The 13,191-nt window shown below is 40.2% G+C and overlaps 1 protein-coding gene across 1 annotated transcript in view; it reads right to left on the bottom strand.

Moving 5' to 3' along the window:
- LOC119978596 (SRSF protein kinase 1-like) overlaps positions 1–13,191 on the bottom strand; it is an 86,258-nt gene that overhangs the window by 30,696 nt on the left and 42,371 nt on the right. Inside the window, 3 exon segments of the mRNA XM_038820365.1 lie at positions 1,325–1,412; positions 2,096–2,204; positions 6,657–6,775. Coding sequence (XP_038676293.1) covers positions 1,325–1,412; positions 2,096–2,204; positions 6,657–6,775 — 316 coding nt within the window.

Genomic DNA, 13,191 nt, shown 5'->3' with positions numbered 1-13,191 from the left:
GTTTCAGCCAAAGAAAATGAAAATCCTGTCACATCACTGCTCACATTCTTGTTGGCAAAATTAATATATTAGCACCTCCTGTCTAACCAAGTCTTTAAAAAACATTTTTCATGCAAGTTTAATTATAGATGCTTCAATTAAAAAAATAACTACTGAAGAAAAAATAAATGTCCCCAATCTAGAAATTAACTTGATTACCTTGCAGCGATCGTAGGAGCAGACAATTTTACCCTGAGTCTGTTCTGTCATTTAATTAGATTAGAGCTGATCTGTCCTCAAGCTCTTCATTCCATTTCTTGATAGCTTTAGCTAACAAAAGATATGCAGTCTTGAGCTTAAAAATCATATCTGTTGTAACAGTAGCCTTTGGGGATGCCAGGGAAAGAGGGGGGACAATTTGCAGATTTCCACAACCCTTAGGAGTGAAGTGTTTTCTAATTTCACTCCCGAGTGGTCTAGTTTGAAATTTAACATTATGCTCTTGCTTTTCACTCCCTCACCTAAGGATATGATTTATCTACCCCAAATCCATTTTCATAAACAACGACTACATCCAATTCCTCCGTCTATTGACTGTGTTTTATGACTTACAAGGCCAAAATATTATTTTTTAAGACTCAAGTGCCCAAAACCAACTATAGTTTATGACCAAGAATCTGTACAACCATACAAGATCTACACTTTTAAGAAACATTTACTTGTAAACCTCTGTCTTATTAGTGGAGTGGAGCTCTCTGCAAGATTCAAAAGTGAAGCATAGTTTTTTTTTTAAAATATTTATAATTTGAGCAACAAACTCTCTCCACTTGTGAATGTGAACGTAGGAAACACTAGGACTTATAACATGCCAAAGCTCTGAGATCTGTATTGTATGGAGCTGTGTTCATGAGGCTAACTACATTTTAAAAATCACTACAAAATGTGCACAGCATTCTTTTAACGTTAGATATTAGTTTGACCTGGTGTGCAACTGCCACTGTGCAACTGTACTGTTCTATTCTAATTTCATATTGTATAAACTCAGATTATAGTTGCTTCCATTTGCACCTGGACAGGATACTTAAGTTCATTGGAAAAACTGTTCATCTCTGATAACCCCAATAGTCCTCACCTTTTCACTGCCATCAGAATAAACAGATCTCTCATTTAAAGTGATGAAATCAGTAGGGTCATTGCATAACTAGAAATAGTCAACAAAACAACTGGGCTGCACATCCTGTCACAATGACCATCAACAGGGCCAAGATTAGCGGCTGGGTTTAAAGGCCTTTATTAAGGTGGCATTGTCATTAGATATGTTCAAATTTTAAAAAACTATACTTACTGCTTTCAGTAGTTTTATTTCATCCAGGGCAGTTTCTGTGTAATGTTCAGCACTTTTGACAACTTTCATGGCAACAAACCTTTTCCCTCTAAAAGAAATAGAAAAAAAAAAAAAGAGTAGTTCAATATGCCTTTCAATACAAGATATAGAAATAATCTTTCATTTGTGACCATACTAAAACACAATTAGCAGTTTGATACAATCGATTTAAAATCAAAAACCAGTCTTGCGCTTTCGTTTTAATTTCAAGTGCAAATAATACACAGGAAACTTGAACCTACTCTCAGATTCGATTTCAACTGACCCAAAAAAAACACACACTTTTGGATGTGTTTCAACTGGTCAGTCACCAATTCTTTTAGTAATGGTAGGAGTGACATGATGATTGAATAGGACACAACTAGAGACAACTCAACTAGAGACAACTCTAACCAAGATAACATATTAGGACTTCATCAAAGTTTGCAGACTTCCCCCAAATCGTAAGTCAGATGCATCCATTTATGAAAGCAAGATTGCAGCACCACATTTGTTATGAATAAAGTGTGAAGTTAAATAATGCAGTTGGAGAGCTCTGCCAGTCAGTCTGTTAAATATGGTTGGCCTGGACTCCAAGACACCACCTGCACATGGGTCTTATGCCGCTGAACTCCAAACCATAAAAATATACCAGCAGTAATCAATTGCACAAATTACTTAAAAATAACCAACATGGAAGCCACCACAGAAAAGATAGCTAGAGGTGTAAATCATTTGTTAAAATGTACTCACTGAATGTCCCAACATAGCCAAACTGTAGAAAAATGGCCCCATCCCAGCTTTCGAATCACATGGTATCGTCCATTAAAAAGATCACCAATCTTGACATGATGATATCCACCTGTAAGATCCAAAAGGGACAATGTATATTTAAATACCAGCTGTTTAAAATTTAAGAAATCTGTACTTTTGGTTTAATTATTGGCAGCAGCTTATGTATATGTTCTTGTAAAATATAAGTTAATAACTAAAGTTAATACACTAAAATGCATCTAGTAGAACGCATCTCCACAACCTTGAGCAGAGTGCACTTTCACAGCTTAATTAGACCTTGCAACCCTTCGATCATACTTAATCTGTCAACTCAACTAATCCTCAACTCCGATTCATATTCCTTGATACTGTTATTTAACAACAAATTTTGTTGAGATGCTAGGCATTAAACCCAGGGCATTTGGAGCAATGTAAGGAAATCACATGGAAGATTAAAATAAAAAGGATATAGAGATAAACATCATGTTTGTTCTCCCCCCAAACTACATAAAACGCATAAACGGGAGCAACTACACCAATTACGTTTTACTGGAAGTCAACCCGAAAACTAGATATTTATTATTAGAATTAGAACAGTACAGCACAGAACAGGCCCTTCGGCCCTCGATGTTGTGCCGAGCAATGATCACCCTACTCAAACCCACGTATCCACCCTATACCCGTAACCCAACAACCCCCCCCCCCCCCCCCCCCCCCCCCCCCCCCCCCCCCGCCTCCCCCTTAACCTTACTTTTTAGGACACTACGGGCAATTTAGCATGGCCAATCAACCCAACCCGCACATCTTTGGACTGTGGGAGGAAACCGGAGCACCCGGAGGAAACCCACGCACACACGGGGAGGACGTGCAGACTCCGCACAGACAGTGACCCAGCCGGGAATCGAACCTGGAACCCTGGAGCAGTGAAGCATTTATGCTAACCACCATGCTGCCCCTATTGGGGTAGAGTTTCTGCCTTTGGCACAATCAGCAATTCAGAAGGAATAGCACTGGTTTAGAAGAGCTTTTTTTGCATGCCATGAACTGCAACCAAGCAACTTTTAAAAACACAATTTTTCAAAATACTGCTTTGAAAAAATATTCCAATATATTTAAGAATTGTAATTCAGCGCAGTTAGATTAACACAGTTGACAATGATAAAGCCACTGCATCAATCCACCACCTATGAGTAGCTAATTAAAATGACTTGGGAAAAGACACTTGCTCATCATCACTGATCAGATTAGTCAGTTATTTAGTAAATTAAACAAAATTCAAAGATTTTTAAAAAGATCGAAAACTGTCTTTTGTGGCCAAACTGTTTGTTCAGCTTAATTTTTTAAGAGCATCTATTAAGGGCTTCAAACAGATGCAGTTAATAAAACTCCTAATGGTGATAAATTTGTCCTGGGGCAGAGCTAGCTTTGTGGGTAGGGCCAAATGTAAGCACACATTCTTTAAAACTAGTGCAAAAAAATGCAGAAACACGATTTGCATTAATCGGTGCTTAAAATTTCAATCTTTTCGGCTGATTTCACCAGATATTTGGTGAAATGCACTAAAAAGGACAAGGCCATTAACTGTGCAAGAATTATTTTCCAGCTATGACTTGGGTGGTGGAATTCTAAAAAATGCATGGATTCTTGCTTCAGATGAAATAGAGAAGCAGCCTTGGCAATCCCAAGGATCCGCCTCTCAAGGCCCAAATTAAATATAGCTCATCTGCTTGCAATTCAGTAACTCATCGTCAAAAGTAACACCAATGTATGACATCCCTATATTTTCTCGTTAGAAAAACAAGTTCACACAGGCTCAAATAGCGACGGTATTATTTGTTAAATGCCAAACTAATTGGGAAGAGTCATGGACTAACTAGAGAGTTTAACCACCCAAATTAGTCATGCAAAATTTTGTTTTTGTCTCCTGCATAAAAAGCAATCCAGCATAGTAAAATTGTCAAGTTTGAATTTATGAAGATGACAAACCAGTGACAAGAGGAAAGGTGCACAACTGGTACTTTTTCCTAAAATCTAGAAACAAATGTCAACCAAGAAAATTACTGTAAAAACTATCTAATAATAATCTTTATTGTCGCAAGTTACATTAACACTGCAATGTTACTATTTAAAGCCCCTAGTCTGCTGGCATATTTAAGGTTATCTACAAATTAAGCTGCTTAATTTGAGGTCTTTGAATACCTCAAAGGTTCTTCAATATTTTCTGTGCTTTCAATGATGATACATCGCACATTAATGAACTTCATTAAAAATGTGCTTTCCAGGTGACAGCATGGATAGGGTTGTGTGGGATTATAAATTTATGTTCAAAAAGTTCACCAAAAAAGGCATATTAATTTCTTCAGAAGGCTTTATTACAGCAGCCATCTATTCAAGAGGTGATGCTGTCAGCACAAAGCAGTTATTAAGGTTCCAAAGACATGCAGGTTAGGTGGATTGGCCATGATAAATTGCCCTTAGTGACCAAAATGGTTAGCAGGGGTTATTGGGTTACAGGGATAGAGTGGAAGAGAGCTTAAGTGGGTCAGTGCAGACTCGATGGGCCGAATGGCCTCCTTCTACATTGTATGTTCTATGTACTAACATTGTGAGTCATTAGAGTCTAATCTTCTACGCTAGTCCTCTTCACAGACGGTACTGTCGTAAGTCACAGGGTCAGATGATGAAGCATGCGCAGTGTTAATGCAAGATTCTGGATATCAGGTACTTAAAAAATACATCAACTGTATGAGTGGATAGGAGGATCTAGTGCCATCAGCAGTGCAATCAATAACCATGGGGTATAAATTTAAAGTAACTGGCAGAAGGATAAGGAGGAAGTTGATGAGAATGCTTTTTACCCAAAAAGGTGGAGGTTTGGAACCCGCTGTCTGAAAAGGTGGCAGAGAGAGAAATTCTCAACGTAATTTAGAAGCGCAGGTATATCCACTTTACGTGCCGTAATCTACAGGGTTACAAATCAAGAGCTGGAAAGTGGGATTATGCTGGATAGCTCTTTTGGCAAGCAAATACACGATGGCTTTAATGTCTCCTTCTGTAGTCGTAAGCTTATATATCTCAATCTCAATTTTAAAGATTTCTAAGCACTTCTGCCCACTTTACATTTTTTCTGCTTGGTATTCATGTACGTTCTCTCATCATCACCTCCAAAATGACACCTGACACTTCCCACATCTAAGCAATCTCCTAGCCATTCCATCATCGTCCCAAAGTCACTTAGGGAACCTTTAGCAAATTTTGATATTGTGTTACCAATAACAAGAGTCCAGATTTTATGTATTAACCTCACCCGAGGGTCATCACTGGTTACTCTTTAGCCCAAACCATGGATTATTCATTGCATCCTTTTGTCACCTCAGGCAAAGCCAGTTTAAATGATTTGCGATGACCCACTTTATCCCTTTTTACTTTTTTTGAACCGAGACACTGCAAATGAAACTCCCACCCTCAACCCTCTGGCACATCTTTCATATCCATATTGTACAAGTCTTTATTTCCTCTTACTTGGCTCAGCAATAATACGGAAAGGGTAGAAATCCACGACGTTAGCTTTAAATAGAAATGCAGATGGGATATTTTAGAGACGCACAAAATTCCATGTGGAATAGAAATGTTTAATCAGGTATACTAGTCACAGTTAAATGACACCTCCAGGGATTGGGGCATAAGACACAAACCAGTAAACCAGGCATCAATAAGCACTTTTTGGTACAACAAAAAACAAATACATTCAGTTACCTTCTACTGGATAACAGTGATAAATTCTGGAATAATTCAAGTGCCAATAGTTGTAATGGATAGAGAGAGGCATAAAGAAATTGGAGATTTTATCAGGATGAATTGAATAGCTGCCTTCATTTGTACATCATGATTTTAAACTGCTGATACCAATGGATCTTGATTATCAGACATGGAACTTGCTTGAAATGGGGTATATTTAGACACAATTGCTTCATTGGTACACTTAGCCCCAGTAAAGTCCAACGACCAATTTAATGGTTTTAATGGGAAGGCCATGTCTCCTGCATAGATAATTATAGACTCCCCAAACACTTCTCTGGAGCAGGAAAAATGATGTCAAGGTGGTCAGGACAAACTGTCCAAGGACACACTTTAAAAAAAAAGAGAGCCGTACATACATACATCTGCATTGCAGATGACCTCTCTTAGGGTAAAACACTTCAGCTCAGCAGACAAGCATGAAAATTTAGTTAAGTACGTTTCAATGACCATCTACACCAATCTCGCAAAATCTGACGAGTCCAGTGGAAGGCAAGAGGTGGTGAAGCTGCAGGAATTCCTCCAAGCACCAATAACAATAGCCAGTTCTCAGATCATCAATGCTGATCTTGCATCAGACTCTACAGCCTGAAGAGCATGACAAAAATTATTTACTGCTTGGAAATCCATGAACACGGCTACCATGACGTTTGGTCTTCAAGGACTATACTGGTATGGCTTATGGCTACAAATAAACTCACCCTTACAATAGTTATAACAGTACTGACTGAATTAAACTCGCCTTTACAGTAATCACTTGGGTCTTCTTGTTCTTCATCATCAGACCCCAAAATTTCATCCTCTGGTTCTTGTGCCTCAGACTCTGCTGTAGTAGGATGGACTCTTTGTTGAGGCTCAGGCCTGAAAATAATAGCCAAGTGTTTATTTATAAAATACTCCCATGGAGGAATTCCATAGTTACAGCTAAAACTGTTTTAACCTACCCAAGATTTGTTTTTACCACTATTGAATATCAACATTGAGTGGTGACTTACTTCCTATAAAATAATTTATTCCTCAAAATGTACCACTTATAAAAGAGTACAGAATATGTTAGCATTCAGAAGCTTTTGGAAACAGTAGAATCACAGAAAGCCAACGTGTAAGGACAGCAAGTAATTAGGAAGGGAAATAGTTGGTTAGGTTCTAATGCACAGGATTGCAGTTCTAAAGGAAATCTGGCCACAATGACATAGGGGTTTGGTGAGAACTGTGTACCCTTTTGGTCTCCTTACCCAAAAGGAGGATATATTTTCCTGCTTGGACTTGACTGAATGTTCACTAGACTGATTCTTGAGACAAGAGGGAAATTCTGCAAGCAGGTATGGAGTAGAATGTACAGGGCCTCACTTATACGGGAAATGCTTCACAATTATCCTGTTGAGGCCTCAGAGACAAATTTCCCCTGGCAGTAGAGTCTCATCTCAAGGGGTTGACCACTTTGCACTGGGCGAGGAATGATTTCATTCAAGTGGATTGTGAATATTTAGAATTCCCTACTTCAAAGACTATAGGCACTCAGTCATTAAATATATTCAAGATAGAGATTCACAGATTTTTGGACATTACGAAAATCAAGAGATATGAGTGCGGATGGAGCAAGAAAGTTGATAGTTCTGGTTAAATGGATTGTCAAAGCAGGCAACCTAAGGGGTCAGTTACTGGTATGCTTCTTCTTTTTTAAATATGCCAACATTTTCTAGAAAAGTATGATCAGTAAATCGGCTGTATCCATGAGTTTTAGCTCACAATACAATGGTACAGTGTACTGAAAATAAACCCCCAATTATCACCGCAGCAATGTATTTCAAGAAAGGGGCATTTCCCATCTTGCAATTATGTGGTGATGCAGGTTTCTTAAATACAGCTGACTGCAGTCTTTCTCTTTCTAAATAAAATTTGGATGCAAACTACAGTATGACATGAGAAAGCACTTTTCAAAAAACATTTTAAAAAATCATTTCATAGGGTGTATTTGTTGCGCAAGCCTAGCTACCGTGGAGGAGTCACCTACTTGAACTGCTGCAGTCCATGTGGTTAGGGTACACCCACAGTACTCTCAGTGACAAAGAAGAAATGCTGATGTACATGTAAGCCGGGATGGTGTGGGGCTTGAAAGGGAACTTGCAGATGGCGATATTTCCATGCACCTGCTGCCTTGTCTTTCTAGGTGACAGAGATCACAGGTTTGGGAAGATGTAATCAAAGGAGCAGTGCGTCTGCCCACTGCTGCTGCCCTTGTCCATCATGCTGGAGGGAGTGAATATTTAAAGGTGGTGGACGGAGTGATAATCAAACAGGCTGTGGCCTGAATGGTGTCAAGCCTTTTGAGTGTTGGAGTCTCTTCATCCAGGCAAAAAGAGAAATTCCATTACACTCTGACTTGTGCCTTGTAGAGGGACAGGTTTTGAGAGAGTAAGGAGGTTATAGTTACTCACTGCAGTATTCCCAACTTCCGACCAGTCCTTACAGCTACATTATTTATGCGGCTGGTTCAGTCTATTTCTGGTCACTGGTAACACCCATAATGGTGACATGGGGCGATTCAGTGATGGTAATACCATTGAATGCATGGGGAGATGGTTGGATTCTCTCTTGTTGGAGACGGTCATCGCCTGGCACCTGCGGAGTGAATGTTACTTGCCACTTTTCAGCCCAAGCCCCAATGTTGCCATGGTCTTGCTGCATTTGGGTACAGACTCCTTCAGTATCTGAGGATTCACGAATCGGGTCAACAATTTTGTTACCATCAGTAACGCTTCTGACGTTATGATGGAAGGAAGATCATTGATGAAGCGGCAGAAGATAGTTGGGCCCAGGACACTACGCTGGTCTAAGGAACTACGCTGGCCTAAGGAACTCCTGTAACAATGTCATGGGACTCAGATGATTGTCCTCCAACAACCATGTTTTTTGTGCTGAGTATAACGAACCATTTGAGAGTTGTTCCTCTCCAATTCCCATTAACTTCAGGTTTGCCGGGGTTCCTCAATGCCACACTGTCAAGTGCCTTAATATCAAGAGTAGTCACACTCAGTTCAGCTCCTTTGTCCATGTTTAGATCAAGGCTGTAACGAGGAGCCTTGGTGGAACTCAAATCAAGGGTCAGTGAGCAGATCATTGGTAGCGCTATCAATGACCTCTACCAACACGCTGATGATCAAGACAGTAATTTACCAGGTTGCTTTCTGTGGACAGTTCAGACCTGTGCAATTTTCTACACGGTCGAGTAGGTGCCAATGTTGCAGTTGTACTTGAAGAGCTTAGCTAGGGACATGACTATTTCTGGAACACATAGGGCATAACTAATTCTGGAACAGTTTTCAGTATTATTGCCAGAATTTTGCCATGGTCCATCGCGCTTGCAGTCTCCAGTGCCTTCAGCCTTTTTTTAGTATCATGTGGAATGAATAGAATTGGCCAGACTGGCTTCTGTGATGCTGTGATGTCCTGAGGCAGAGATGGATCATCCACTCAGCACTTGCAGCTAAAGGTGGTTCAACCTTGTCTTCATGCTATGCGCTGGGTTTCCCCATCTTTGAGGAAAAGGTTATTTGTGGAGCCCCCTTCTCCAATTAGTTGTTTAATTGTCCACCACCGTTCACAACTTTTTTCAAACGTTGTGTCTTAATGCTGAACTATTTATCCATAGTGGGTAAATTAGTAAATCAATATAGTCAGACACAACCAGTATTATGTACATTCACAATTCAAGCAAGCCATTTTTGCCCCAGTTTCTGTCATTGTAATTTCACGCAGGAGCACTTAAATTACAGCATTCATTTCACCTAGAGTAAAAGGGAACAATATTTGCTTTATATAAATAGAGCAGACACGAAGACTGCCTATTTCCATCTCCCTTACATCATCCAACTTCACTCCTGCTGCTGCTCAACTGAGGCTAAAGCCCTTATCCTTGCCTTTGTACCCTATAAATTTGATTACCCTGACACACTTCCAACTGCCCACCGGGCTTTTACCTTTAGTAAACTTTAGCTCATAGTCAACTTTGTTGCCCACATTGCTACCCTCACAAAGTCCCATTCACCCATCACCCATGTTCACTGAGCTACAATGGCTCATGATTGAACAACACATTCACTTTGAATCTCAACTTCATTTTCAAATCCCTTCATGTCCTCACTCCTCTCCCCCCAACTTCTACTGGCTCTACAACATGGCGTTTCACATGTATCTGCTGCCCTTGTCCTTCTAGGTGGTTGAGGTCACAGGTTTGGAAAGTGCGGCCAAAGCAATCTTGGTGAGTTGCTGCAGTGCATCTTTGAGATGTTGCTGCCACTGTGTTGTGAGACACTGCTGCCCCTGTGCCGTGGCGAATGAGGTGCTAATCAAGCCAGCTGCTTTGTCCTGGATGGTGTCGAGCTCATGTTATTGGAGCTGCACTATTCCAAGGAAGTGGAATATTTGCACTCCTCCAATTCTGGCATCTTGTACTTCCCAATTTATTTGGTCCATCATGAGCAGCCATATCTGCAGCTGTCGAGGCTTTAAACTCTAAAATTTCCTCCCAAAACCTCTCCACTTCAATATCCTCCTACCACTGCAAAGATCAACTAACAAATTTAAGTTATTCCAAATTACTGAGCATGTCCAAGCACAACGTATGGGTTTTCTTAAAAATGCTATATTTGGGCAGCGGTTTGCACTGCTGCCTCATGGCACTGAAGATGCGGGTTCGATCCCAGCCCCGGGTCACTGTCCATGTGGAGTTTACACACTCCATATCTGCGTGGGGTCTCGCATCCACAACCCAAAAGGATGTGCAGGGTAGGTGGATTGGCCACACTAAATTGGAAAAAAAATTGGGTACTCTAAAAATTTATTTTAAAAAAGCTTGCTTCATCTTCCAAAAAAAACAATTATATTTTGATAATTTCATACATCTTTTGCTCAAGGTCAAAATTCTAACCTGGGAGTTCAATAGTTAAATTAATGAAGGAACATTTTAAATCAACCAAAAGGGAAAAGCAATTTTAAAACCAATGATTCAATAGTAGGCAATATGTACAAGTGTTCTGAGAACAGTACTTGCACTATGCTTTCTTCTTCTTAGATGTTGAAACTATTTAGGAAACATCCTTTTTTTTTTTTTAATTGATCACTTGCAAGGTTTAAATATTGTATTTGAAATAAAGTTAATCCAAGCTTTCTGCAAAGCAAATAACTGCCTTCAAGGTGAAAAGTCCATAAATGGATGAAATTAGGTTTGCTTCACCAAAGACCTTGGGTTATCAGGAAAACATCCTTTGTCTTCAAGCTTGGCTCACCAATAGGCTTAGCAATTCTCCACCACAACTTATTTTAGTCTAAATCAAAACCACTGGAGAACAGCCAACATTTAGTTTGAATTGCTACAACATACTTACAGTAAGTATGCTGGGATTCACTCAATTCAGTCTTAAAAAAAGAGATAGCTATAAAGATTATGATTGTAATCTTCCAAATTCCCTAGATTCTGGAAAGGTCCCGAGGATTAGAAAGTGCAAAAATAGCACCTCTATTCAAGAAGGGATGGAATCAGTAAACAGGCAACTAAAGGCCAGTTAGCCTAACATGTTATTGGGTTCTGCATTTAGAAAATCATAATAAAACCATGTTGACTCTGCTTGATTATATGAAAGGGAAACTGAATTTATTAGAATTCTTTGAGGATGTAACAAGGTGGTGGATAAAGTGGCAACCAGTCAATATAGTGTATTGGATTTTCAAACGATAGTCAAGACAGACCATAAGACATAGGAGCAGAATCAGGCCACTCGGCACATCGAGTCTGCTCCACCATTCAATCGTGGTTGATATTTTTCTCATTCCCATAACCCCTAATTAATCAAGAACTTCTGTCTTAAAGACACTTAGTGATTTGGTCTCCACAGCCTTTTGTGGCAGAGTTCCACAGATTCACCACCCTGAAAGGATAGCCCCTTCAGTCTGAGGCTGCACCCTCAGGTTCTAGTTTTTCATACAAGTGGAAACATCCTCTCCACGTCCACTCTATCCAGGCCTCGCAATATCCTAGTTAAGTTTCAACAAGATCCCCCTTCAACCTTCTAAAATGTAACAAGTACAGCCCCAGAGTCCTCAACCGCTCCTCACATGACAAGCTCCTAATTCCATAGATCATTCTGGTCAGCATCCTTTGGACCCTTTCCAAGGCCAGCAGGATCCTTCCTTCGATACGGGGCCAAAAACTGTTCACAATACACTAAATGGGGCCTGACCAGGGCCTTATACAGCCTCAGAAGCACATCCCTGCTCTTGTATTCTCGCCCTCTCGACATGGATGCTAACATTGCATTTGCCTTCCGAACTGCCGACTGAACCGGGACGTTAACCTTAAGAGAATCTTGAACTTGGACTCCTAAGTCTCTTTGTGCTTCTGATTTCTGAAGCATTTTCCCATTTAGAAAATAGTCTGTGATTCCATTATTCCTTCCAAAGTGCATAACCTCACATTTTTCCACTTGTATTCCATCTGCCACTTCTTTGCTACTCTCCTAGCCTGTCCAAGTCCTTCTGCAGTGCCTCTGCTGCCTCAATACTACTTATCCCTCTGCATATCTCTGTATCATCTGCAAACTTACCTCCTCAAAGAATTCCAACAGATTTGTCAGACATGACCTCCCTTTGACAAAGCAGTGTTGACTCAGTCCTACATTATCATGCCCTTCCAAGTACTCCGCAATCTCACATGACTGAAATCAGGCTAACCGGCCGATAATTTTCTGTCTTCTGCCTCCCTCCCTTCTTAAACAGGGGTGTTACATTAGCCACTTTCCAGTCCTCTGGGACCCTCCCTTCAGGTGATGCCTGAAAAATCACCACTACAATCTCCTCAGCTATCTCCTTTAGAACCCTGGGGTGTAGTCCATCCGGTCCAGGTGATTTATCCACCTTCAGACCTTTCAGTTTCCCCAGAACCTTCTCCTTAGCGATGGCCACTACACTCACCTCTGCTCCCCGATTGTCCTGGAGTTCTGGTATCCCACTGGTGTCTTCCAACAAAGACTGATGCAAAGTAGCTATTCAGTTCCTCTGCCATTTCTTTGTTTCCTATTACTACTTCTCCAGCCTAATTTTCCATGCCCAATATCTATTCTTGCTTCCCTCTTACCATTTATATATATTGAAGAAAAACTCTTCCCATCTTCTTTTATATTACTAGCTAGCTTACACTCATATTTCATCGTCTTCTTTCTCTTGTTTCTTCTCTCTCTCTCCACCCCTCAACCCATTACTTTTTTAGTTGTCCTCTGGTC

Source organism: Scyliorhinus canicula, chromosome 15 (genome assembly GCF_902713615.1).
Source record: "Scyliorhinus canicula chromosome 15, sScyCan1.1, whole genome shotgun sequence".
Taxonomy (NCBI): Eukaryota; Metazoa; Chordata; class Chondrichthyes; order Carcharhiniformes; family Scyliorhinidae; genus Scyliorhinus; species Scyliorhinus canicula.
Note: the sequence above shows the minus strand (reverse complement) of the source record. Positions and strands in the feature narration are given on the sequence as shown.